Source organism: Artibeus jamaicensis, unplaced genomic scaffold, assembly GCF_021234435.1.
Source record: "Artibeus jamaicensis isolate MK-2021 breed Jamaican fruit bat unplaced genomic scaffold, CSHL_Jam_final contig_3126, whole genome shotgun sequence".
Classification (NCBI taxonomy): domain Eukaryota; kingdom Metazoa; phylum Chordata; class Mammalia; order Chiroptera; family Phyllostomidae; genus Artibeus; species Artibeus jamaicensis.
In genome coordinates this window covers 20,503,289-20,530,898 of record NW_026521723.1, presented here as the reverse complement: position 1 = coordinate 20,530,898, position 27,610 = coordinate 20,503,289, and the positions used below count along the sequence as shown (strand labels likewise).

Sequence of the window (27,610 nt, the reverse complement as noted above, 5' to 3'; positions counted from 1 at the left end):
CCAACAGCATTTTAAGAACTCTGAACAAATCATAGTCTCCCTTGCCCCTCGTCACATGTTTATAAACTTCACAAATTTCTGTTTCCTAGTGAGAGACACTTATTTTATATAAGGAAACACGTTACTTTTTTCCACGTTGTTTGTTTAGGTTGCAGTAACCTGTCCTCCGCCTAACAGAGAGGCCCGCAGTCTGCAGCTGAGCCACGGCTCCTCCCCTGCCCGCACCCCCGGCACAAACACGCCACTTGCACGGCCCACCGAGCTCAGCACCTTCACACACGCAGCCTCCTGGCTGGGCAGCGTCCACCAGCCCCCCTGCCCCGCCCGTCCCCCATCTTCCTCCTGGGACATCATCCACGTGCTGTGCACTTCTTTTCCTCTTCTTGCTCTGCGTGGAGCGTCAGCAAACCACACCCTTTCCCCAAGTCTTAGTCACACGCATGTGCACACACATGTCTGCACCTTTTAACTCCTTGTACTCCCTCTCTAACTCCTCTCAAGTCTTTGTCTCCCAGGAGCCTTCCTCGGCTCCACCTGTCAGCCGGCAGCGAGCCCACATCATGGCCAAGGGACACAAGGCACATATAAAGCACGGTGTCTAGAGCTAGCCGGGGACCCCAGAAGTCACCTAAAAATATAACTCCTCCCTTTTACAGATGAGGAAACAGAGGGAGGCCCAGAAAGGGAAAGACACTTAGCCAAGGTCAAGAAGCCAGAGTGGCGCTGTAGGCACGAACCTGTGCTGGGGCGGAGGGAAGCCGGGAGCTCTAGCGTGTGCTGCCGGACCCGGGCTGGGCTCTTCACATTCCCTCCGTCTCACTGGGTGGCCTCACCTCCTCGTGACGTTCTGTCACTTCCTTTAAGTCAGAACTCAAGGGCACTTCTCTACACCACCACTCTGACTTCACAGCCGCCCCTGCTGCGCCACCTTCTCCCGCTGTGACGCCGCGCGCTTGCCTCGGTGACACATGGCGCGGATGTGTCAAGTAAATGTGGTTTTGCCTCTCCAGCTAAGATATGAGTGCTAAGAAAGAAAGTATCACACCTCTGTGTGTTTCGTTTTGTATACCCACCTCACATGACCAGACACCTGGTACAAGGCTGGAATTCCGTAAAAACGCTTGGTAAATGGATACATGGATTTGACCTGAGTAGCAATCGTACGTTGCTAACTTTTGAGCCAGAGCAGGCAGGGACTGTCAGTCACTATCGTGCGTAGGTTCTGAAAGTCGGAGGACCTGCAGAGATGTGAAGAGGGCTGTGTGTAGGGGACTAGGCGACGGAGAGGAAGGGATGACATGGGAGCTGGCAGGCGGGGCTGCAGGGTGAGGAGGCCAGCGCCCGCCCGCGCCTGTGGCCCTGTGGCAGCGCGGCCTCCCTGGCCACGGCGATGCCCAGAGCTCTGTGCTTGGTGGTCTCACACCTGGGAAGTCTGAGCCCTGACAGGCCCCCAGCAGGCTGGCTGTCGATGGGCCTTCAGTACTCATCACCCATGTCCCCTCTGCCCTTCCTGTCTCTCCCCAGAGCCGAAGGACGAAGTGGAGGTGTCAGATGATGGTGAGTCATGGCCGCCCGGCCTCAGGGGCGCACTCGGGGTGGGAGGGAGCGGGCAAGGGGTCTGATGGCTCACACCACCCCAACCCCACCCCGCAGATGAGAAGGAGCCCGAAGTCGAATACCGGACGGTGACAGTCAGTACCGACCGAAAGGTGTCTGACGTCTACGACGTCGAAGAGAGACTAGGATCGTAAGTGGGGTGGGAAGCACCCTCTGGGCCCCCAGCGAGAGGGGGCACAGATCCCACAGTTGAGTTCCACGCTTGTCTTCCTGTTCTCTCCTGGGCTTTTCCAACTCCCCAGGCTGCTGTTCCTGCAGAATCAGCAGGGACTGACCTGCCGGCCTTCCCCGGAGTGGCACCCACCGCGGGCTCTCGCAGGAGCCGCTCGTGTGGTTCCGCGCTGGCCCAACTCTGTGAGGCCTGTGCGAGTCCTGCCCCGACTGGGTCTGCATTGAACTATCTCCGGGATCCCATCAGCAGGTCCCCAGAAGGCAGTCAGGCCCGAGCGGTGCTCACTTCACCAATTACAGCTTCAGGGCTTCAGTAAAACGCACCCCCTCGGAATGCACAGCTGCCCATTGTGGCTCACTTTATGAACTTGGTCCTCCCCCTTTACTCCGAATCCTCCCCGGGGTGTGGACCCCAGCCCCGAGCTCTCATCACAGCCAAGCCGTGCCCTCCAGCAGCAGTACCCCAAGCTGCCTGTCTCCCACTGACACTGTTCCCGGAGGAGTACGGGAGGGGGAAGAAAGGGGCATGGGGCTCAGCTTTCGTTCTCAACCTCGCAACGGTGCACGTGCGGGGCCTGCCCATCAGTGGGAGCTGTGTCAGAGGACCCACAGTGGGCAGAGGGGGCTCCCCTGGACTGTCCCCAGGGGGCAGTGCTGGAGCGTGGAGTGGAAGGAAGGTAGCCACTCAGGGAAGACTTTCTCACCCCAACTCCATGGGTCCCTGTGTGGGGCAGGGGAAAAAGTCCACCAGCTGAGCTTGAGGCCTCACCGGGGAGATGACAGTCCTGGGGAAACAGCAAGACCGGCCGGTGCCTGGGAGGGGAAGTGGGGCACAGACTGAGGTTGGCAAGTGATAAAGAAAGAGTAGGTTTGCAGTATTAGAAATGCCCTTCATTGGTCTAGAGCAGTGCTGGCAAACCTATTCTATAAAGGGCCAAATGATGGGCAGTTTAGGTTTTGTGGGTCATACGGTCTGGGTTGCAGCTACTCCTTCGTACATTCAAGCATGAAGCAACCACAGGCAGTGTGCATACACATGGGCATATTTCCAATAAAACTTTATGTAAACAGGCGGGCCACAGTCTGCCAACCCCCACTTTGGAAAGCTTGGCCAAACTGGCCTTTTCTCTCCTTTCATCTGCAGCGGGAAATTTGGACAGGTCTTTCGGCTTGTAGAAAAGAAAACTGGAAAAATCTGGGCAGGGAAATTCTTCAAGGCATATTCGGCAAAAGAGAAAGAGAATATCCGTGAGGAGATCAGCATCATGAACTGCCTCCATCACCGCAAGCTGGTCCAGTGTGTGGATGCGTTTGAAGACAAGGCCAACATCGTCATGGTCCTGGAGATGTGAGTAGCCTGCTGCCCAGCAGCCCGGGAGCCATGGGCCTGGGAGCCCCCCGAGTGTCTCCCCCACTGTCCCACCTCAGCCCCTCTGCTGCAAGCAGGGGCGTGACATGCAAGACGCTCACCCGCCCACATGGCCAGGTGCTGGCCACTGAGAAGAGCCCCGTGCACAGCACTGGGCCTGACCTGCGGACCACCGCTGCCCCCTGCTCATTTTCACAACAAACAGGCAGCTCTTTGAGAGCCCCTGTGCCCTTTCCACCCTCAGCTCCCTGTGGGTGCTCTTTGGTTTCTTCCAAGGGCTTTCAGATCTAGAGGTGGCTTTAGAGTAGAAGGGGAGGGACAGGGCAGCCTCCTGACTAGGCCGGGAGCTCAGAAGGTAGAAGCATAGCCCTTGCTCCCTTGCTGTGCACTGCGTGCCCCGCCCACGCTCCTCTGTACTGTCTCCACTTCTCACTCTCCAGACAGTAGCGCTTCCTGTGCTGGGTTGTACACAGGTGGGGGAGGGGTCAGGTGACCCCCAGCCAAGGCTTTCCTTTCCCAGGCTTCCCTGCCGTCCTGTTCCTCCACCTGTCTCACCTCTGAGCTGCTGGCCCACAGCCACACACACAAACACATGCGTGCAAACACACCCACCCACTGAGAATCACACACAAAATGCACCTGCCGACGTCAGTAAGCCAGATGTCCTCCACAGTGTCTGTGTTTTTTTAAGCCTTTCTTTTCCTTTTTCTGATTTGACTGTCTTTAATATATACTGTCACATCAAAAACTATGAGATCACATGCAATGAAAAGTCGCGTTCCCACTTCTGCCCCATCTTACCCTGTTCCTACCCACCCCACCAGGAACCAATCTTATTGCTTTTGTCTATATCTTTCCAGTTTCTTTATGAAAATACAAACAGATAGAATACATATATCCACATTTTCTTACCTTTTAACACAGAGGTAACTTGCACTCAGGATTCTGTACTTTGCTTCTTTTCCACTCAACGGTTTATCTTGGAGACAGTCCCGTGTCAGTACGCAGTGAGCACCTGCCTTATTCTCCCTGCTGCCCGCAGCAGCCTCGAGTGCCTGTGCCACGGTTCATCGTCTGCCTTTGACGGCAGGGTGGAGGGTTTCCAGGCTTTTGCTTTCATAAGCAAGCAGTTCTTTACTCGTGCCGTGTACATCTGTAGGATAAATCCCCAGAAGTGTGGGAGGGCTGGGTCGACGTGCGTTTGAAATTTTTGAGAGATAGTGTGCAGTTGCCTTTAGCATCCTCGAACTGCTCCTCCACGGCAGGGCCTTCGGCCTTTGGCAGGAATGCTGCCACCGTGTGCACATTCTTCCCAGGCCGGGGAGGCCGGGGAGGCCGGGGAGGCAGCCCTGGGCTCCAGGTGTGAATCCCTCCCCTCAATCTGAGAACATTTTGATGTGTTCCTTTCCGTTTATGTTCCTTGGGAAGGCGCAGTAGTTAATGGCACAGACTTGAGTCCGATAACCCTCCCCTCGGGCCCAACTCTGCCTCTTACTTGCTGTGTGACCTTGAATAAATTATGCAACTATGCCAACCCTTAATGATGTTATTTGTAAAGGGAGGATGTAAACTGCCCCATGAATAATGTGGGGATTAAACGGAATAGTGTATGGTAGGCACAGTGCTCTGTAATTCAGAGTTATTCTTAATAGTGCGATGCATTGACTTTTTCTGTATCCTGGTCTTTTTTCCACTGAAAATTATTTTGTGAGCATTTTAACACCCAACTAGGTATTGTGGAACAAATCCTACTATTCAGGTTCTATTACTATTTAGCAGTGATTTTGTAATTAGTAAATTATCCTAGTAGGAGAGGTATTTGGATTAGACTCCCATTTGGTTCTAAAATTCTGGGGAACTACAGAAGATTCAAAGAAAATCTTTATTCATATCTTAAACTCTGTTTTCAGCCCCAAACTCAGACTTACGTCTCCGCTTCGGGAAAGATTCTGCCATGTCTGTGACCTGGCCCTCGGCACAGCCCTGTGGGTGCAGCTTCTCCCATTCACTCCGGACCAGGTTGCCAGGTCCAGGCAGTGTGGGCATGTGGGGACATGTGAATAGATGTCTTATCTTAAGTTAGACCATGAGCAAGTTCATGAGGGCGTGCAGGGACGGGGGTAGGAGGCAGCCCCGCTTGGGTAAGGCCGGAGCGGCACCCGTGGGCAGAATACCATACTTAGCTTGGAATCGGGAGTTGGCAGGCTGGATGGAAAATGTTGGGAGAAAATGTAAGAAGGCCCAGCGGTCTGGGTTCTATCCCTCCGCCCCGCACCTCCCCCCAAGGACAGCAGCAAGCCTTCCATGCACGGATGCCAGAGGATTGGCCTGCACTTGGGGGTGAGAACTTGTCCCCTCACAGGAATTCAACCCAAGAAGCAAGAGCAGATTCACACTCGACCTGTACTTTTCTTCCAGCTTAAACAGATGTGGCCTCGGAGAGCTAAAAGGTTGGAGTTCAGTGGTACAATTTGCTACTCCCCACGTCTGATGGAGAGACTGGGATTCAGGGAAGGACAGTGCCTGGTAACAGAGGGGGAAAGATGTGTGTTCCAGGGTCCCAGTCCTCAGTTCCGCTGCTTCAGGTACAGCAAGGAATCGGAGTTGGTGTCTTCAGCCTCTCTGGCCTCTGGTGAAGGTCAAGTGCCCATCACTGTAGCAGTGCTGCTCCGAGACGGGGGCTCCTCGGGCTTCTGGCCCGGAGTCTGGGCTTGGCCTTCTGGGAGTACTTGGGCCCTTCCAAGTGGTGGTGGGACCCTGCGCACTGGCGCGGATGGGCAGCTTAGGCTGAGTCACCTCTGGCCCATCTCACCTTGGCGCTGCCACTGGCAAAATGTGTCAGAGAACATCAGCTACCTCTTTGAGACAAGGAGTTAGAGGGCTTGGCGCCCAGTTTCCTGAAGCGCCATTCCTTCTAGCCTCCAGTGAGGGCTGGTGAGGTCTACAGTCTGAGGGATACATTTCGTCCCTTGGGAGTACGTAGCCTTGGTGGTAGGTCTGCAGTCACTCACCCACTCACTCTTCATTTATAAGCACACATTTCTTGTGGACCAGTCTGGGCCTTGGCATCACCCCACCCCTGCGGGTGGCGACTTCTCTCCTGACAGTACTTTCCACCATGGGTGTCTTGAGTGTTTTGAATGGAAATCTATAGAACCATTCACCCTATTTTTGTAACTCCCCCCTTCCATCCTAGAAAATGAAACACAGGAATAGTTTTCAAAATATAGAAGTATATTTCAATAGGTTTCAACCTGTCTGAACATCTGTTGGATAGGTTACCCCCAGAAACGCGGCAGTAACTGTCTCTGTGATTCCGATTTCTATGACTCAATGCCTCAGATGTCCCCAAGGGCACTGAAGGTAATGGGTGCTTGCTTTTTCTGAGTATCTTAAACTTAAAAGCAAACATTTCCGGGCGCCTTGTCTGTGCCAGACATCGCCAGGTATGATTAAAGTTCTGGGTATGAGGCAGACCTCTTTCAGGCACCTTTACACACAGCTTTAAGGAAAGGCAGACTTTCCCTAAAGGTGCAGAGACAAGGCTGTGGCAAGCAGGGGGGGAAAGGTCATTTCGTATGAGACAGCTGAGTGGGATCTACCAAGAGGATGTGGGTTTCAATTGGCCTCTCAGTGTTTCCCAAACATGTCTGATCATATTTTTTATCTTCTTTTTCTTAGGTAAGTCTCTTTAACATTTTGTATAATAAGGGCTTGGTGATGATGAACTCCTTGAATTTGATCTTATCTGAGAAGCACTTTATCTGCCCTTCCATTCTAAATGAAAGCTTTGCTGGATAGAGCAATCTTGGATGTAGGTCTTTGGATTTCATGACTTGGAATACCTCTTTCCAGCCCCTTCTTGCCTGTAAGGTCTCTTTTGAGAAATCTGCTGACAGTCTGATGGGAACTGCTTTGTAGGTGACTGTCCCCTTATCTCTTGCTGCTTCTAGAATTCTCTCCTTCATTTTAATCTTGGCTAATGTAATTATGATGTGCCTAGGTGTGTTCCTTCTTGGGTCCAACTTCTTTGGGACTCTCTGAGCTTCCGGGACTTCCTGGAATTCTATTTCCTTTGCCAGATTGGGGAAGTTCTCCTTTATTATTTGTTCAAATAAGTTTTCTACTTGTTGCTCTTCCTCTTCCCCTTCTGGTACCCCTATAATTGGATGTTGGAATGTTTAAATATGTCCTGGAGGTTCCTAAGCCTCTCCTCCTTTTTCGAATTCTTGTTTCTTCATTGTTTTGTGGTTGGTTGTTTTTTTCTTCCTTATAGTCCACTCAATTGATTTGAGTCCCAGTTTCCTTCCCATCACTATTGTTTCCCTGTGCATTTTGCTACATTTCACTTAGTGAAGCCTTCATTTTTTCATCTAATTTGTGACTAAAATCAACCAGTTCTGTGAGCATCCTGATCACCAGTGTTTTGAGCTGTGCATCTGATAGGTTGGCTATCTCTTGGTGGCTTAGAAGTATTGGCTCTGGGGCTTTGAGCTGTTCTTCTTGAGCCATAATGTTTTGGTCTGTTTGCACCTGCTATGTATGAGGGGCAGAGCCTTAGGTGTTCATCAGGGCAGGGCAACCCACATTGCTGGGTTGTGACACTGTATGTGGGGGCGGGGTCAGAGAGGGGCAATAGTATTTTTTTCTGCTCTCTCTCTCAGACCTCGGTCCCCTCTGCTGCTTCCCACAAGCAAATTGGGCCCTTCTGGTGTTAGTCCCCAGATATGTGGGCTTGTGCACCCTCCAGAACCCTGTGGGTCTCTCCAATGAACTGTCTGTGAGCCTGGGAGCCTCTCCTGGCACCTCGACCCTGGATAGTTTTTCCAGTTGATGCTTTTAGGCTTTAATTCCCGTTGCTGGGGCCCTGGGTTGTGCGGTCTGTCTCATTGCTCACTCCTTTGCCTGGTTTATCTGCACGTGAATGTGTGACCGTGGTCAGCCAGCCGCCTTGCTCCCTCAACTGTGTCTGCCCATTGCCATCCCATACCTGGGATCTGCCAACTGCCACCTGCGCTCCTGGGTCGGTCTGGCTGCTTTTTCCTGCATGAACCCGCTCTGCCAGCAGCTGACTCCGCCCCTCTTACCAGTCTGGATGAATGGTGCATTGTTGTTGGACTTCGGTACAGTTTAATTTTCTCTCAGTTTTGGTTGTGTTCTGGTTTTTAAATATTTGTTGTTCATAAAGTTGGTTGTGTGAGGAGGTACAGTGTTTCCACCTATGCCTCCATCTTGGCCGGCTTCAATAATCACTTTTAATGTGCGCGGTTTAAATGCTCCAATCAAAAGACATAGGGAATGATGCTGTGAACCTAATGCTGCTGAAATGTACACCTAAAAATGCTTAAAGTGGCAAATTGTATGCCATATATATTTTACCACTATAAAAACATTAAAAAAACTCATTAAGGCTTTTTGATCAAGAGGCTGAAGTGTCTCTTGAAGACCAGACACAGCCATTTCAAAGTGGTACCCAAGTCTGCCTTTGGATGAAGATTGCAGAGCCCAGGCAGAGAGCCCTGCACACAGCAAGGGCTCCAGAGCAATTAGCTGCCACTCCAGCCATCACTGGTCCTTGCCGCTTCTATGCCAAAGTTGTATTTCTAAATCTTTCTCATTACCCTGAACAAAAACCGTGTTCCCACCGAATAACTCCCCCTTTCCTTCTCTCCACTGCCCTGGTGTCCTCTAATATACTTTCTGTCTGTATAAATTTGCCTGTTCTAGACATCTCATACATTTAGAATCATCCACTAGAAAAAAGAAAAAGACGGGGGTAGCTGAATGGATAAGGAAACCAGACCCATGTATCTGCTCTCTCTGAGAGACCTGCCTTAGAACAAAAGCTATACACAGACTGAAAGTACAGCAAGGGAAAAAGATGTCTCATGCGAATGGAAAGGGGTGAAAAAGCCAGGGTAGCAGTACTCGTATCTGACAAAACAGACTTTAAAACCAAGGCCACAGTGAGAGACACAGAAGGACACTACCTAATGGTAAAGGGTGTTACCACTCCAACAAGAGGATATAGTAAACATATCCCTAGTAAACATTTACACACCCAACACTGGAAACCCTAAATATGTGAAGCAAGTCTTGATAGACAGAAAGGGAGAAATTGACAGAAATACAGTCATAGTGGAGAATTTAACACCCCCTTGACTTCAATGGCTGGATGCCCCAGACAGAAAGTCAATAAGGAGACGGCAGCCTTAACTAACGCACTAGATCCCATGGATTTAATTGATATCTTCAGGTGTTTCACCTCAAAGCAGCAGAATATGCATTCTTTTCGAGTGCACATGAAAAAAAAAAGATAGTTAACATTATAGAGCATTTACCATAAGCATTTCAGGTGTATTAATTCATGCAGCCTTCACAGCAGCCCTGCGGGGTGGTACTGGTTTCCTGCCTCTTTGGGGTGCAGAGATGTTCAGTATCGCCTGTGACCTAAGAACAGAGATGACCATATTTTGCCGTGTATAATGTGCTTCCATGTATAGCGTGCACCCACGTTTTTGGCCCAAACTTTCAGGGGAAAAAATCTTTCATTATAATTGTTTAATTTTTTGTCTTAATTCAATTTTTTAATTTATATTTAGAAACAAAACCAGTGATCATATTCCAGGGTATTATTTGCACATGGATATTGTCACTGCTTTCTAGGGTTACGCTCTTAACGCATATGCATAAACAATAGAATTAAAAACAATTACATAAATACAGAATTAGTGCTACCTGTGTATAATGTGCATCCTTTTTTTCTCCTCAAAAATTTGGGCAAAATATGGCAGTTGGACTTGCAGCCTAGGGGAAGAGCAATAGAAATGGAGAGCGTGGTGCCACCTGCTGGTCACCTATGGACCTCCTTCTTGGTTGGTCCTACAGTTCCGTTCCGGCGCCCCCCAGCGGCCCTGGCGCAGCTGATCTTCCCCTGCTCAGCTGGTCCAGAAGTGCGAGAGGCTGTCCTGTGGTGACAGAGGCCAGCCTGACAGAAGCTGTGGTGGCTGCGCCCCCTGGTGTGCCCCTATCTGTCTCTCTCTCCAGGGTCACCAACAAGATCCACTTGGTGATTATGTGCTGAGCACCTACTGTGTGTCAGGCGTGGTGCTATACAAAGATTCCTTCATTTCTATGCAATTCTATGAGGTAGGGACAGATAAAGGAACCGAGGCTCAGAGCGATGAATTCACCCAAGGTCACACAGCTTGTGAAAGGCAGAGTTCAAACTCGGCTTCCCCTTTCTTCATGATGGTGCCCCTTAGAGGAGGGAAGGCCTGTGGAAGAGGACCAGCCTAGAATGTAGCCCACCCAGCCTTGCCCAGGCAGCGGGCCTGTGGGTCATTGTAGAAAAGAGCTTATCGATGTCTAGATGCTACAAAAGTTACCAAGTTGATGCTTTCAATTTTCCGAGCAGTAAACAAGAAAGGGGGTCAGAGGGGTGGGACAGGGGAAGAGAGAAGACCCTTTTAACTCAGGAAGCAAGGCCATGAACTTGCATTGAAGGGCAATATGCCAGCCGGCTGTAGCCTTTGGGGCAGTCCTTAGCAGAAATGCCCTCTGTGGGCCCCAGAGACACTGTGGCCAGGTCCCAAAGTCCATCCGAGCAGGAAGGATGTACCACACCTCCAGCCTGGGCAACAGAGCAGGCAAGACAAGGTAGTTGTGACTGGGAGGAGTGAGCTGATACTACAGTTCCAGCCAGAGGGAGCAAATCGGTCATAACTCTTAAGTATAGCAGGTTACAGCCAGTGAATTTGCTGAGGCTCATTATTGAGGACGCTTTCCTGTTCCTGTAGCATTATTTTAAGCTTCAATTCTCTATGACTAAAGCCACAGCTGGAGTACAAGAATGACCCCTATACATCTTCAGTCATTTTGGGAATGGAAGCTTCCCGGTGGTCACTCTTTTGCTAACAAGATCGTGTCTGGATATCTCAGCTCATGACCACTGCTGAAACGACCCAGCCTAGGTGTCCCCTGAATCCCCCAGAAGCCTTGTGGGTGCAGGAGGAGTCCCCCAGGCAGGACACCAGAGGCCCTCCTCGCACAATGGAAGACTGGGACTCAGGAAGCTGCAGGAAGTGCCCGGCACCCCCGTACGCTGGGCTCTCCTGCCAGTCTCCCCATGCCGCCCCGTGCTCTGACAGCCCCCTTCTGTCCCCACAGCGTGTCGGGGGGTGAGCTGTTCGAGCGCATCATCGATGAGGACTTTGAGCTGACGGAGCGCGAGTGCATCAAGTACATGAGGCAGATCTCGGAGGGGGTGGAGTACATCCACAAGCAGGGCATCGTGCACCTGGACCTCAAGCCCGAGAACATCATGTGTGTCAACAAGACAGGCACCAGGATCAAGCTCATTGACTTCGGTCTGGCCAGAAGGCTGGGTGAGGCCCATCCCCCTCTCCTGTTGTCACCAGCGTGTAGGAGCTGTGGCCGTGTCCCCCACACCGGGTATTAGAGCGAACTGCGCAGTACTGGAGTTAAAGTCAGGGACTGTGGAGATGCCTCAGGTCCAAATCCTGCCCCTACCACTTACTAGCTGTGTGACTCGTAAGTCTCAAAGTCCTAATCTGTATTGTAAAATGGGATAACAGCACAGCCCACCTCACAGAGCTGTTAGATGGGTCGATGCCGGTGCAGTGAGAAGTGCAGTGTCTTACGCCTGGTGAGCGAGTGGTGCAGCACGTGTCGTTGCTGTTGTCGTCTCCTTCTGTATTTTTCACTACGGCGCCTTCAGCAGCAAAACTCACTTTGGTGGTGGTGCTTCCCCACATGTGTATCCCTCTAGAGTTTGCAGAGCACTTTTACACGTGCCTCCTCTCGTGTGACTCTGTAGGCAGGGCAGATCGTATGAGCCCCAGTATATAGACTAGGAAAACGAGGTTCACAGTAGCTTTGCCCAACGGATTCCACCAAGAGCCACAGAGGTGCTGGGACGGGAATAAGGACCCCAGGCCGAGTCCCAGCTTCTGAGGCGTATCTGCTGTTCCTGCGCAGTGGGGGCAGGTGGCAGGAGGTGGCATCTCGGGGCCGTCATACCCAACCCTGAGATGAACTGTCTGCCTCCCACACCACACCACCCACCCGGCCCGTGTGGCTCTTTGATGTCTCAGGAATTGAGGAAACAGCTTCCCCCCTACAGCCCCTGACCACTGCCTTGTCAACAAGGGGCCTGAGGGCTGGCATGAGCTGGCCTTTCTTTCACTGCCCTGCAGGGAGCTAATGCCTGAGCTCCCACCTGAGGCCATGTAGGTTGCAAAGAGGAAAGTGAGGGAGGGAGGTGCTGCCAGGCTCTGACTCCCGGGTGCTCGGCGCCCCCGGGATGGGTGAATATCCCTGCTCTGCTCTGTCCAGCCAAAGGCACAGTGCGGGGCCTCCGGGCAGGAGCCACTGCCATTTAAACACATAGGGCACGACTGGCCTGGGGAGCTGGCAGGATCGGAGTCCAAGGAATATGACAGCAGCCTCCCTGGGTGAGGAGGTATGTGGGAGCAGAGGTGCACCAAGGACCAGAGAACTGGGAAGGTTAAAATGCAGCAGGAAGAGTTCCTGTTGGAGCTGGAGCAGAACTTCCAGGCCTGAGAGCCATTTAGTGCTTCGTCTTAGAACCCCTGCCACGGGCTCTGAGGTTAAACCAGAGCAGATGCAGCGCACGGGCCCGAGGGGTGCCGCCCCCAGGGCTCAAAAGTCCTCCAGAAGCTGGTGCCTATGTGCATACTTCTGGACATCGCTTGTCCTTTATTGCTCGGAGGCACCACCTCGGGGTTAAGGTTTTCCCCTGTTATCCTCCCAGCAGCTCCTGTGGGGAGAGACAAGATGCTACACACGGCGAGGCTGTGGGGCAGGAAGAACGTGGCTCGGGAGTCAGGCCACCTGGGTTTAGGTCCTGATCACCACAGTTAACTGGGCGGGTAAATCACGCCACTTCCCCGGGCCTCCCCGTCCTCCTCAGGAGCGTGGGGGTCATACCTCCTTCTTAGGGTTGTTGAGAATATTATAATAAACAGGGAAGTCCTTATAAGTCCTAGCTGGGTAGCTCAGTCGGTTAGAGCATTATCCCAATACGCAGAGGTTGCAGGTTTGATCCCCAGTCAGGGCACATACAACTATCAACCAATGAATGTATCAATAAGTGGGACAACAAATTGATGTTTCTCTTTCACTGTCCCTCCCTCTCTCTTTCTCTCTCTCTAAAAAAAAAATCAATAAATAATTTTTTAAAAGAAAGTCCTTCTAGAGCAGGTAGCAGACTGTATAGCATGTAATGGGTGTTAGAGTTTGTTATCAAGCACCAGCCGTGGCCCCTGCCTCCAGGCACTCGTGGGAGAGACGACTCAGGAAAGAGCATTTAGGGGAGGGGCTTAGCAGCCTCTCCGGTCCTGCCCCACCCCCCTGAAGACATTTGAAGGGGGAGTTCAGTTCGTGGGTCTCACGGGAGTGTCGCTGAACTTCTTTAGTGGGGAGGCCAGTGTCTGTGTCATTCTCCAAGGGGAGAGCTGCTGGGGGCCGGATCTTGTCTGCGTCCCTCGCAGGCACACCAGTGAGGGTGTCCGCTTACTATGGGCGGCCTCCATGGTGTTCTGACGACTGATTCCCCTCCATCTGGTTACAGAGAACGCAGGGTCTCTGAAGGTCCTCTTCGGCACCCCGGAGTTTGTGGCACCTGAAGTGATCAACTATGAGCCCATTGGCTATGCAACAGACATGTGGAGCATCGGGGTCATCTGCTACATCTTGTGAGTCTCAGATACCTGGGGGGGGGGGCCGAGAGTCCCACAGGAGGGTCCGCATGCCGCCTTGACTTTTGAGGGGCCAGGGTGGCTCATGATGGGGATGCTGCCCCAGAGACAGGAGGGCGGCAGGCTCCCATCTTGCCCCCTGGCCTGCTCTTCTTGTTCCCACGAGGTCGGCAGCCCACTTCAAACTGCCACGGGAGCACCCAGCTCCACACACCAGGATCTGCCTCCGGGCCCCGACCAGCCCTGATGCTGGCCAGCCTGGGGCCTTTGGTCGGGAGGGTGGCAATGCAGCAGGGACCATGTGATATGCCTTCATTTGTGTAGGTGGGGACACAGGGAGGAGGGAGGGAGCCCAGGTGCACATCTCCTGTGGGCGTCATCATTGTCTTCAGAGGGCAGCACCCTGTCCTCACTGCAGAGGGACCCCAGCTGCCAACCGCCTCTCTGAGTCTCCCGTGTGGACTGATTAGCCAGCACTTTTGATGACAGAGACTGCGGCGAGGCCCACAGACAACAGAAGGCCAACGCAGTCAGAACTGGCAAGTCAGGTGGAAATTCAAAGCCATTTCAGTTCCCAAGGCCGGAGAAGAAGAGGGTCGGTGATCTGGACCAGTGCTTCACAAACAGGGATAGGCAGGAGTCACTAGGCCTTTCTTTAGGTTTCAGAGTCGGATTCAGAAGGTCTGGGGTACCCGAGAATCCACGTTCCCAGCAGGGTCCGGGTGCCGGGCTCTGGGACACACCCTTTTGGTGGGGTCTCGCGGTTTGATCTCTGAGGCCCCAGGCTGCAGGAAGCCATTGGCCTCAGAGGCAGCCCCTGGACTTGTGTGGCAACACAGTGTCATGGGATGGTGACCCAGAAGGTAGCCATGCATGAAATCATTCGGGGGGAAAAATTATTGTTAAAGCAAAAGGAAAAATTAAGTGTTTTCATAGAAAATATGAGGAGGACCTCCAAGAGTGCTTTCTTAGACCTCTGAGGTCTTCAGACCCCATGTGATAAACGTCTCAGTGACTCTGCTACGCAGCCATGTCCGGGAACCACTGCTACGAAGCTTTAACCAAAGCAGAGTGACTTTTCGTGCAGTGTGGCTCCTTCACATGCTCGGGAGCACTACTCACTGTGGCCTGTCAGCACAGCCTGCCTCAGTGGGACCTGTGTCACGGATTCTGTACCCGGAGAGCCATCCTCTTCCCCACCCGATCTCACCCCACCCCCATCACTTCCCCCAGAGCGGCAGAGAAGATGAAGCTTCCCGGGAGGGAGGGCCCTGCCTCTCCCAACTCCAGCCCTGTTCCAGGAAAAAGGGTGCTGACACATTAGGAAAACCACGCCCAAATCTGGAGTCCCAGCTCCTTGGTAAATAAGGAAGAGCAGGGCACTGGGGTCCAGCCTGCCCCTCCTGGGGATGCCCCAGGCTGGGTGATGCTTGCACTGAATCTTGGGTCCTGAGGGGGACCCATGAATTTTGAGGAAAGGACTTACTCTGTTCAGACTCAGCTGTCCCAGGTGCCGGCTTGGCCTCTGAGTCCTGCAGACGTCAAGAGACTTGCCTCACTGACTCCATCAGCTTTCCCACTACGTGGAATAGAGATCATCTGTAGCCACGGATTTTCACATGGGCTCTTGTTAATCCTCAGGACAAACCTGGGAGTAGGTCATGGCAGGAATCTGGTCTTCATTCGGCATGGCCATGACCAGGGCCAAAGAATCCCACATGGCTGTCCGCACCCCACTGTCCGAGAGGATGACCAGCCACCCCAGTTTACCCAGGATTAGCAAGTGTCCCAGGATGCAGGACCATCAGTGCTAAAGCGAGGACAGTCCTAGGCACACTCAGGCCTCTGGTCTCCCTGCTGGTCAGGGGCAGAGCAGTGATGAGACCACTCAGTACAATTTCACAGCAAACACAGCTGTGTGAACTACACCCAGATCCTACACCGAACACCCTTGGGGCCCCCCGGACCCTCCTAGTGCCCCTCGGTTACTACCCCCCCAGATGTAACTGTAATCCCATGTCTAATGCCACGCTTTAGCTGTGCTTATTCTCGAACTTGCTATAGACAAAATCATACAGAAAGACACATCTGGCTTCTTTTGCTCAATGTTGTGGTTGCAGTCTGCTCCTTCTCGGTGCTGTCCCCTGGGTGAGCCTCATCCCACTCACGTGTCCATGCGACACTGACGGGCTTTTGAATAGATTCCACTTGGGGGTGTTGCAAGTATTCTGGTATGTGTGTGTTCATGAATGTATTTATGCATTTCTGTTGGGTTTACATAATCTAGAACCAGAATTACTAAGTCATAAAAGCATTTTTATTTTAAAGTGAAAATTCTTTTAACTGGAGGAACATAGTAATTTGGATAATAAGCTCTATTGTTTACTTGATTATTTTTAAAGCTAAGACCAAGAAATAGGGGAGAGCTTTTGAAATGGAGAGAAGCTGATTTTGATGAGTGGGGCACCAGCCTGACGTTCTTTGGGCAGGGGGCTTGGGGAGGGGAGAGGGGTGTGAGGCAGGTACGCAGGTCAGCCCTGCACGGCCCGCCGGCCTCCCCAGGGTCCTGGCTCCAGCAGCCATCCCGTGGGCCGCTCCGCCCTCTGGGACTTTTTCCCACTGGCTCTCACATGGGGGACTGAGGTTTGGCAGCTCCCCTTCAGGTCTGGGGCTCTCCGCGGAGCACGTGGTGCCGAAAACAACAGTTGGAGCCAGCCAGATTGCCTTCTTTCAGTCCCGGCTATGCACAAGTCTGAGGCCACTGCTGCTGCACCAGAAGTTCTGTGGCACCCTGTGCACTCTCTGTCCCCCTGGAGCTTTGTTGCCTGTCTGACAGTCCCTGTCAGGGCCACCTCCCACATTTGTGCCACAGAACCCCCTTCGCACTCCTCATTTCCTTTCTGGAAAGGAAGGGTGGAGTGGCCAGGGAGTTGGGGATGTTTGGTGAGCACCTCCTCAGCAGCCAGCGCTGCCTCCGTGGATTTCCCTGGCGGTGCTGGAGGACTCCTCCTCAAAGCCCTGGGGGAGGTCAGGGCAGAGCCTGCCCTGGCCCTGGGAGCCTGGCCCCACCGCCTGCCTGGGTTTTCCAGGCAGAGTAGAGATGCAGCAGGTAGGTCTGTGGGCCCCCTACCCTTGCACCCTGACTCCGAAGACAGACAGTGGATCTTGTGAATGTCCTGGAGACTCTCCTGGTGTTGGAAATGCCCCTTTGGTTTCTAGCAGGAGAGAGGAGAGGGGACAGGAGGGCTCTAGGCCACACTTCCGTGAGGACGAAAGTCTAAGCCCCGACTTTTTCCTGACCTCCTTCCCTCTCCCACCTTCCTCTCCTCTGTCTCCTGAGGACTTGTTCCCTCTCTGCCCTGGGGACATGGAAACCCTTCTCTGTGCCCTGCCGTCAGCCTACTCTAGGACTCCTTCTCTTTCTCCTCCCCCAAACCAAGAGGAAGAGCAAACACTGCCCTGCTTTCTCCTCCCAACCATCTTCCCGACTGGGTGCGGCAACACACTTCCCATTTCTGCTCATTTCTGGGGCACCCACCATGGTCCAGAGAGCCAGAGCCCTGTCCAGTTGGCCTTCTGGGAACAGCAGCCATGAACAGGGGAGAAGTCCCAGTGGCTGAGTGTCAGGTGCCTACTCCGACTTGGGTTTGAACGCAGGGCTCTTCAGAGGGTTCTGGGCCACACCCAGGGCTGCTCCGTCTCTCCACCGGTGACCAGACATGGCTTCTGGGTCCAGCCCCTGTGGCCTTCCCTCACCCCACGCCAACACCAGGCCCACCACCACCTGCAGGCTCTGTCGTCCGGGTTCCTGGCTCGTGGTGAGCGTGACACTGATGCTCTGCTGCCTAGGCCAGTGCACAATAGGATGCCCAGCTCTTCCTGTGGGACCTGCCCACCCTCTCAGATCTCCCAACACACTTCAGTGCTTGCAGGCTAACAGGGGGTCAAAGACGAACTCCTTCTACGCACTCAATAGCGCTGCTAGCGGATGTGTGGTGCTCTGACCACTCATGCAGTGGACCATCTGTTTGCTGCTTGGCGAGCACCGTGGGGAAAGTGTAGTCCAAGAGGCATCTCTGCACCCTTCTCTCTCTTGCCGTTCTGCCCTGTGAGCAGAACGGGCCTCAGCACCCCACCGCCCGGGCAAAGTTTTGCTGCGGTGAGGTATTAAGAATGAAGAAATCAGAAGACCCTGCAGTCATGACCTTTGTGAAGCATCAGCACACAGACTAGTATTTGACCATTGAAAATGAACATGAAGACTCGGTATACACTGTTGAAAGACCATGTCAAGTGAAGAAAAAGAGCATCCAAGAACTTGTCCACACTGATTACAATTTGTGAAAACCAGATAAATCCATTGGTTATGTTGGGGAAGTAAATACTTTCCTCTTGCCCGTTAGGTTCAGTAGTGGGGGGCCGCCAATCAAACTGAGAAAAGGCAGAGAAACCAGAGGAAAAAACAGATTTAATTACGTACATATGCATAAGCAATAAAGAACCGTGACTCAAGGAGGCATTTCGAATTTGAAGCTTATATACTATTTTAACAAAAAGTGGTAAATTGTAGAGAAGTAGCTAGACTAGGGAAAAGGGGCTTGGCATTTCTGGAAGGGTCAAGTTTGCGAAGGTCCAAGGAAATGTATGGTAAATAAGGGCTGTATGGCAAGTTTGTTATACATGTAAGAGTCTTCTCTACAAACAGAAATTTATGTCACTTTAACAAAGAGAAATTCATGTCCTGCTTATATTTATTTTTTTTAAGATTTTATGGATTGATTGATTGATTTTCAGAGAGAGGGGAAGGGAGGGAGAAAGAGGAGAGAAACATCAATGTGTGGTTGTCTCTAGCAGGCCCCCCAACTGGGGACCTGGCCCGCAACCCAGGCATGTGCCCTGAGTGGGAATCAAATTGGTCACCTTTCGGTTCGCAGGCCGGTGCTCAATCCACTGAGCCACACCAGCCAAGGATATGTCCGGCTTTTAGACAGAGAGAGGAAAGAGAGAGAGCTATTGCCTTTAGCTCAAAACAATCCTTGTGCAGTATTTGGAGAAGTATACGCTGATCCCCTTCAGTTAAAAACTAGGCAAGAGACTAGGAAGAGAGGTGAGTGGTTGAGTTTTTAATGCTAAGTTTATTCTGTTTGTTATTAGGTTACTTTTTTTAAATAAAAAGATGCACGATCCTTATGTAAATCCTGGCAATAAAGTAAAAGTTCAAAGAAGAAAGTTAAAAAAAAAATCTGTAAAATCCCACCACCCAGAAACAGCATTACTAAAATTAGAGCGCTCTCTTTGTCATCGTGCTCTGCACATATTCCAAGTTTTATTTCAGAGACATACCCGTTAATGGGGGAGAGCCTGGCAGGGGCGGGCGCGGGTGGGCAGGGAGCTGGGGCAGGCCGGGCGCCAGCTGGGGCGTGTCAGATGGATGGGCTGCCGGGAAGGAGGAGCGCCAGGGGCCAGAGGTGAGGAGCTCTCCCTGGCTGTGAACAGGACGGAGGTTAAGGCCTATCTTCGCAGGATTCCAGTTCCTAATTAGGAAAGGAGGTTTGCAGAAGGGGACCTCTGGCATTCCACAGCAGGGCTGTTTGCTTTTTCTGCAGTTCTGTGGAGTGCCGCAGGACTTTCCCCCTCTAGGTTTCCAGTGGAAAATGTAAAAACAGAAGGAAGCGGGTGGCCGACAAGCAAGAGTCAGGCTGCTTCCTGATAGGGCTGACTTAGGTCTGCCAAGGAACAAAAATTCAGTGGAATAAATGGGAAGAGCAAATTGAGATTATTGAACAATTCAGAAATTGGGCAGCATCCCATCTAGTAAATGGAGAGATGCTCCCGGTGGATGTACAGAGTGGAAGGGTTTTCAGGCAGAAGGAGGGTGGGGCCAAGTCATAGCCGCGGAGAAGAAGGATTGTTCAGCTGGTCTCCTTCTGCGGGGGCGGGGCCAGCAGGGCTCTCATACTGCAGTGCTAATTGAGAAGTTTCGGACTGACAGTTTCAAGGTTACATTTCTGGAAGCGGCTGAAGTTACAATTAAATCTTGGTTTGATGGTGTGAGGGCAAATCAGTCCATTTGGGGCCTGTTATTACTTTTTTTTAACAGGCCGCACAAGATTGCAAAGACAGGAAAGCTGGGAGCCCCTGGGAATCCTAGCCCAGTACCCTTGAGGTAAAAAGGGGAGACTGGGGCCTCAGCGGGGGAACTCCCACCCTCCCCACTGTAAATGTGACTGCAAAGGATGATCTCCAAGCATTCTTAAAAATGTAAATCGCTTTAAGATACTTTAATGCCATCCATAAAACTCTGTTATCAAAACTCAAATCTATTGGTTGGGGTGAGATAATTCACATTACAACAGCTTTCTTCTTTTTACAAAAGGCTTTACCAGAGGGTACCTTCCTTGTCAAGGTTTTCTCACTGTATTTCAATGGGTTTTGTTTTACAAAACTTGGTTTTCAGGTATAGGTGCATTTCATAAGCTGAGGCCTCTTGAATTGCCAAAACAGCTCTGAACGGTTTGTGTTGCTGTGTATGATGGTAGGTTCACAAAGACCTGGGAGAAGGGGCAGTAGTGAAGCCCTAACTTGGGAGGCCGATGGCATGCACACCGCAGACGCATCTCCTGGGGCTCAGGTGGAGCCAGCGCAGGACCAGCTACACAACGTGTGGGGCCCAGTGCACAGTAAAATGATGGGGTGGCTTGTTCAAACATTACCAAGAAGTTCAAGATGACAGCAGCAGAGCACTGACTCCCGATGGGGCCGTGCCAGGGCGGGGCTCCGTGAGACTGAGGCCGGCCCTCGGTCAGGGCGGGTGGAGCGAGGACACTTGCTGGGACAATGAAGTGCTCAGAAGTGAGAGGGGAGGCCAATAAGCCATGAAGCTGCTCTGTTCACCTTTGAAGTATTTTACCCTTTGAATTTTATTTGGCTTAAGCTATGGGCAAATGAGTCATTCCTGAGATCACACATCCGTGAGGCAGTGGGGATGAACTACACAGAGAAGAAGGATAGCACCTGGGGCATGGATCGAGCTCCTTCAGGTAGACCAAGCCTCCTGTGGGTCTGCGCACTGGACTCACTTCATCACCATAGAAATGTTCGTGTAAAGTGGCACTTAGGACTCAGGCCTAGAGGTGCTGTCACCAGACCCAAGTTCATGTGCCCGATGCTTTGAAAAGCCAAAACTCAAAACGTCAGAGTTTGGACTAAGGAAGGGTTTATTGATCAAGAAGGCAGCAACTGAGAAGATGGGAGACTTAGTAATGCCTCAAAACCATCTTGCTCGCTGGACGAAGTTTAGGGTTTTGAAGGGACTCGGGGAACGGTTATGCAGAAGCGCTGCTGGGGCAAGTTGTAATGGACGACCTGGGAACCTGGCCGTTTGTGGGAAGGGGCTCCAGCACTGCATCTGCCCTGGCAACCGGCAGTTCACTTCCAAAAGGTTCTGGCGTTCAAGTTCCGCTCACGGCCCAGTCCTTTGGTTCCATGTGTGTCGGACAGCGGGTGTGGAGATTTTAGTTCCAGGTGCAGCTGGAGGTCAGCGTTCTCTCCTCTGTGCATGTGTTGGCTGCATGGCATGGGGTTTTAGTCTGTTGTCTCTGAAAAGCAACTCAGTATCTTGTTAAACAGGATAGGACTAGTTCGAGCTGGTTCTGTGGTTGTAACACCTGGTTCAGATCTCACTGGCTGTGAATCCTTGGGCAAGTTAACCTCACACTGTGCCTCATTTTCCTCATCTGTTAAACAAACTAATGAGTCACCCGCATTATATGGTGATGTTAAGATTGAATGAGTTCATCTATTTTAGTCTTTTTGTCCAGTGCCTGGCACAGGGTAAATGTCTCATAAATGTTTGCTGCCGTGATGGTGATGATGGAGGAGAAGGAGCAGGGACAAAAGGAGAGGCAGGAGTGGCGACCACACCGTGGTTAAGTAGTGGGACCTCCTTTTTACAGAGGAGGGGAACCCGTGACACAGTGCTTAGGGGAACTGTCCAGGGTCACCCATGAATGAACAGCCTGTGCTCTTTCCTCCACCGGCGCCACTTATGGAAGCTTTCTGGTTTGGCCTAAATGCCTCAGTGCACTGAACAAGAGTGTAGATGGACGGCTAAACCCACGTTGGTGACTCCAAGTCCCCCACTCGTCTACCTGCCCATCCCTGCCGAGCGCCCGTGCGTGCTTGCTGCTGACCAGAGCAGGAACCGACAGGTGCAGCGGCAGGTGCTGCACACCACTCGACCATCCGTGGTGAGGGGACAGGAGCACAGGGACATTGGAGAAGGTTCTGTGGGGCGAAGCTCTAGCCTGGACTTTGGGGAAGAATAGAAGACAGGGAGGAAGGGCCGTGCTGTGTACTGTGGAAGTCCTAAATGACAGTCAACTCCTTCAGCCTCGGCCCCACAGACAGCTGATGTCCAGATGCAGGAGATGCTGCAGGAGAAGTCACCTGTCACCAGGTGACTTCTCCGCCAGGAGGAGGCCGGGCCGCAGGAGCCTGGGGAGCCACACCCTCTCTCCTTCCCCAGGTGGGAGGAGCGCCAGGCACAAGGGCATCTGGGGGTGCAGGGCTTTGCCAGCCCTCACCTTTGACCTCAGTTAGCACTCTCTCAGAGGGGTCATCTACCTTGCCATCCAGCCCCCCAAAATTCACCTGCTCTCCTGCTCTTCTCTCCCAGGGTCAGTGGACTTTCCCCCTTCATGGGCGACAATGACAATGAAACCTTAGCCAACGTTACCTCTGCCACCTGGGACTTCGATGACGAAGCGTTCGATGAGATCTCCGATGATGCCAAAGATTTTATCAGCAACTTGCTGAAGAAAGACATGAAGTAATGAGTTGAGATTTTAATCTTTTCAGCTTCTCTACTCGATGAGTGTCTGAAGGCAGGGGTTTCCTTAGCCTGTTGTGGGTCCCTCTGCACCTGAGTGGGGTGGGCATTGTGAGTGGGGGGGAAGGGAAGGGGCCTTTCTAGACCTCTGCTCCCCGGTGCCAGACTCTGTACTTGGCTTTGGAAACACCGGAACCTCACCTGAAAAGCAGCGCTTAGCCGCGTGCTATGGGGAGAGCAGCTGCTTGTTGTGGACGAACAATGACAGCCCCCTTTATTTTCTGGGCACAGTTGTGACCTGCAGAAACCCTGCTGCAACCTCAGCCCCTCCTCAGGGTTGCACGAGAAGGATCCTGTTTGTGGGCCCTGATCGTATGTCCAGACTCTCCTGGTTTGGTGCTTTTCATATCTAAATTATTTAAGAACTACCTCCCTGAATATGGCCAGGTACCTTCTCCCACTGGCCAAAGTTAGGCCGTGATCCCAGAGCACCGAGCTCAGCCCTCTCCCGGCTCCGTCTCCGTCCCCTCATAACAGTGCAGCCTGCGAGGTTCCCACCTCCACCTTCCGGCCTGTGGTCTGGGGGTGAATATGTCAAACAGCTGTGAAAAGTGGGAGGCCAGAGTGTGCAGGCGCACAGGAAAGGGCCGTGAGGGAAGGTCAGACACAGAGGCATTCAGTAAGTATTTCATTGAAAGATGAATGGAGGTTGAAGCTGCAGAGGAGCCCAAAGCTGAGGAGGGGAGGTTGGAGGGAGCCTTGAGTGCGGCTGACACAGAATTCACTGATAAGGACCCACCTGGAGGGGAACCAGCTAAATTAAATAAGGAGGGTGCTAAGGTCTATGTGAGTGTAGGGAGAGCAGAATCCCCCCAGGGGAAGGGAGTAGTGGGGGTGTCCGCTGAGAGCAGCTGGCCTGTTGGGCGTCCCATGCCCTCTCTAAGCAGGTGGCCAGATGAGGTAGAGCCTGCCTCCGGGCCCCAAGGAGTTAATTTGGCAACAAGAAGCAATGATAAGCTTTGCCCAAGAAGAGTACTGTTGAATTAGGAGGTATGACAGAGGGTGAGAAAGGGAGGGGCGGCCCACCTCCCAGGGCAGGCCGGAGGCTCTGCTATCGCCAGGTGACTTAGTAGCCTAGGTGTTGCCCCGGCCACGGGATGCATGGGTTCCCCCCCGGCTCGCTCCCCTGCAGGAGAAATAGGGAGCCTGGGCCAGGAGCGTGCAGTTGCTGAGGGAGCAGTGCTGGAGGGTCTCTGACGTGGTTCCGTCTGGTGCTCTGGTCAGCCGCCCGCCTCTCAGTCCTCTCTGGCCATCTCGGGGCCGCTCCTCCGGAGGCTACCTCCCAACTCCTCCCCTGGGAGGTCTTCCGGTGGTTTTCTGTCACAGTCTTTGTGTCAGAAGTAGGCACGACCTAAGGAAAACCTGGGTGCTGTGGGGCATCTAGAGTCCCTTCCAGTGTGAAGGATCCCCATTCCCAAGGTGCCTCAGGGAAATGCGACCCTCTCTCCCAGTACCTCCGGTCCAAGGATGGCTTCACTCACTGAAGATTGGTAAATGAGGTACTATGTGTATATGCACCCTCTTTCCTCATCTGACCTTGTATGAATTCAATGAGCTGTGTTGGCCCCTCTATGCTCATAAAATGTCCTTACCAAAAAACTGATTTCAAATAGATCAAGATACTAGATTCCCACAAACTCTTAAATTTAGCAAGTTTCTTCAACTAAAACTCTTCCTCTATCAGCCCTTTTTAAAATCTTTTTCTATTATAAAGTAATACATGTAAATGATAGAAAATTGAATATAAGAAAATTAAAGTAATTCATCATCCCTATATCTAAAGATCACTACATTTTGCTGTTCTTAGCAAATTTACTTATACTCATTTTACTATGTATGTTAACATTTGGTTCTTTGGGCTTTATTAGTCCTATTACAATTAAGGAGATGGCCTAAAAATGCTTCTGGATTCCCAGAGCTTTCAAAAAGATTAAATGAGTTTCAGTGAGTTCTAAGGTTGTCATAATGCATAGGTTGTATGTAGGACATGGCACTTTGAGTTTTAACAGAAAAAAAAATACTCAACCTGATACTCAACCTCAACATAAGACTTGAGAGTTTATGGATTCTCAATGATTCGGGCCTAATGTTTCACTTGAGGGGGTGACCCCTCCACCAGACAGAGAGGTCTCCTTAGCCGCCAACCCCCGTGTGACCAGCACAGTGACCCTACCCTGGAATGTGGTGCCAGCCATTCCCAGACATGTCTGCCTTCCAGCACTTACCCTTCTCAGACCCCAAGAACAGGTCATGAGGCTCCAGTTGCTTACTTGGAAGTTAGGCCTTCTTAACCCTTACCTATTCTGTGTCTAGTCTGTAACCCAGGGCAAGAGAGGAAAAGAGCCAGGAGCACATGACCCTGGTCATGGTGGATGGACTGGGAGTAGAGCCCCGGGCTCTTCCCTGTGGGACTAGGGCCCTATGTCCTCCCATTTCTGATCTGACTAGCCATCTCCAAGGTCTCCTCCTGCTTAGAAATCTTCTGCTCTCTGCCCCTATCAGAAGCCGCCTGAACTGCACCCAGTGCCTTCAGCATCCATGGCTAATGAAAGACACCAAGAACATGGAGGCCAAGAAGCTCTCCAAGGACCGGATGAAAAAGTACATGGCAAGAAGGAAATGGCAGGTAATGAGTCAGTCACTCTGGACTGGAATGTTGCTCCTCATATTTACCTTTTTCAAGCCATGCTCATTCCCAACTTGCCCCAGCCTCACTCCCAGAACGTTTCAGTCTGTTTCTGAAGTAGTCTGGGACCAAGACTGACATTCGGTGTCTTGGAGCTAGGGTGAGCAATGTCACCGTTCAGACCACCTGGCAACCCTGGGCACCGTGATCTCCTTAAAGGTAGTGTGATGCTCCACATTCCTCCGTGGTGAAGGGGGAAGGTATGTGGCCTACACCACGGCCCTGCCCTTTAGAGAGAGTGTATGTTACTAGCTGTGTGTCTTTAGGCAAGTGACTTAACTTTGCTGTGCCTTTGTTTTCTTGTCTGTCAAGTGGAGACAGTAGCAATGTCACAGCGTTGCTCTGAGAATTATATGAATAATCTTCATCCGGCCTCTAGCACATTGCCTGGCACATAGCACGTGTTCAAAAATGACAGCAGTAGCTAATGTGTATGGAGAGCTGGCCGTGAGTCAGAAAACATTCAAGGCACTTTCTATGCACTGTCTTAATCCTAGAGGTAGATATTATATTATCCCCACTTCTCAAACAAACTAGGCAGAGAAAGGTTAGGAAAGTCACGTGGGATCACTTAGGTGACAGTGGGAAAGGCAGGATTCAAACCCAGAGCCTGGCTCCAAAGCACTCAGTCTTAACAATGACAAAAAACTGCCTTCAATTGTTAGCAGACGGATAAAATGATCTTTGGAAACCAAGAGAACTTATCATCTACTGTATTAGTTTTACTATCACTATTAGTGTTATAAAATTCCTGGGCTCCTGAAGGGTACATGGTTTCTATATTCAAGGAATGAATATTGTAAGGGAGGAACTGAAGCAAATAGACATAAAAGGACATTACACCCACCAAGAATTATAAACTATCAGTATAGCTCTTCATAGCCATATATGTGAGTGTGGACAGGGGCCAGTCACGCCAGACTCGGATGCGGTTGTGAGCAAATGCTGCCAGGGCCAGAGGATGAACTTGGCCCTGGAACATGGGCTGGGACACAGAAGAGGGGGTGACAGCAGAGGCAGAAGAAAAGGCACAGGGGCAGGAACTGAGCCCCACCTGGTTATGTTGGCCTGATGGGAGCAGAGTTTCAGCTGGGCAGTTGGGGACCTAGGGCATTTAGACTCGCCTATGTTGGCAGAGAAAAAGGAACTCACTGTTTTGGGGGCAACTGGGACACTGGTCATTTGCCAGGATGACTAAACCACAGTTCCCTCATGAAGTCCAACTGCACGTGAAGTTGGAGCGCCCGAGTGGAGACAGATGAGAGGCTTTGGGCGGGCAGGTGTGAGGGACCACCACCCCGTTCCCAGCACAGCCTCACAGCGCGTGCCCGTTCTTGACTCCCACCCCCAACCCTACGTGAAGGCTTTGGGTGGATCTCCTGGCACCCCTCAGGCGCCTGGTGAGGTGAAGTACGTCTGCCGGTGCCATTAGGATCCAGTGATATCAGAGTGGCAAATACTCTTTTCTTTAGAGAGAGCGAGAGAAAGAAAGAGGGCCTGAGAGGGAAGTACTGATTTTTTTGGTTCCACTTATTTACGCATTCACTGTTTGATTCTTATAGGTATACCCTGACCAGGGATTGGACCTGCAACCTTGGTGCATGGGAATGACACTGTAACTGACTGAGCTACACAGCCAGGGAAAGTAGCAAATGATCTTACAAACTAAACAGGGTCCACAAAAATCCAAGGTTCACTTTATTAATGGCCCTATGGCCAATACAGCTCAAAGAAATAGCAGTATTTCTGGAGCACAGATAGGGTGGCTGGGTGGGGGCGGGGCCGTCCTCAGGGGGAGTCCCTGGACTCTGCCCGGGTGAGGCTGTGGGTTGAGGGGCAGCCTTCTCGCTGTCCTGTAGCTCGGGCTCCCTGCAAGCACGGGCTCACCCGAGGGTGAGCCGCCCTCGGGCAGGCACGGAGGAGAGATAAGGACTTGGGAGATAGAGCAGATGGAATTTTTTAGTCAAATGGGTCAGGAACTATAATTTGTGCTGGTATTTTAATCACTGAAATTTTTTCTGGTTTACACTGTTATTAGTCATAGGGTTTTCTGGAAGTAAGGGGCGGAATTTCTGGAAGAAAAGGGCAGAATTCAGAGAAGGAATTTTACAGTCATTTTAATATAGGTGGCAGCA

At 51.8% G+C, this 27,610-nt stretch overlaps 1 protein-coding gene across 4 annotated transcripts in view; it reads left to right on the top strand.

Annotated features, from left to right (window-relative positions):
* MYLK (myosin light chain kinase) overlaps positions 1-27,610 on the top strand; it is a 184,361-nt gene that overhangs the window by 147,049 nt on the left and 9,702 nt on the right. For all 4 annotated transcript variants that reach the window (XM_037132246.2, XM_037132229.2, XM_053663093.1 and 1 more), the window contains 7 exons: positions 1,525-1,557; positions 1,654-1,747; positions 2,933-3,136; positions 11,327-11,544; positions 13,773-13,896; positions 22,577-22,729; positions 25,292-25,415. In XM_037132246.2, the coding sequence (XP_036988141.2) occupies positions 1,525-1,557; positions 1,654-1,747; positions 2,933-3,136; positions 11,327-11,544; positions 13,773-13,896; positions 22,577-22,729; positions 25,292-25,415 (950 nt within the window). The remainder of the gene's footprint in view (positions 1-1,524; positions 1,558-1,653; positions 1,748-2,932; positions 3,137-11,326; positions 11,545-13,772; positions 13,897-22,576; positions 22,730-25,291; positions 25,416-27,610) is intronic.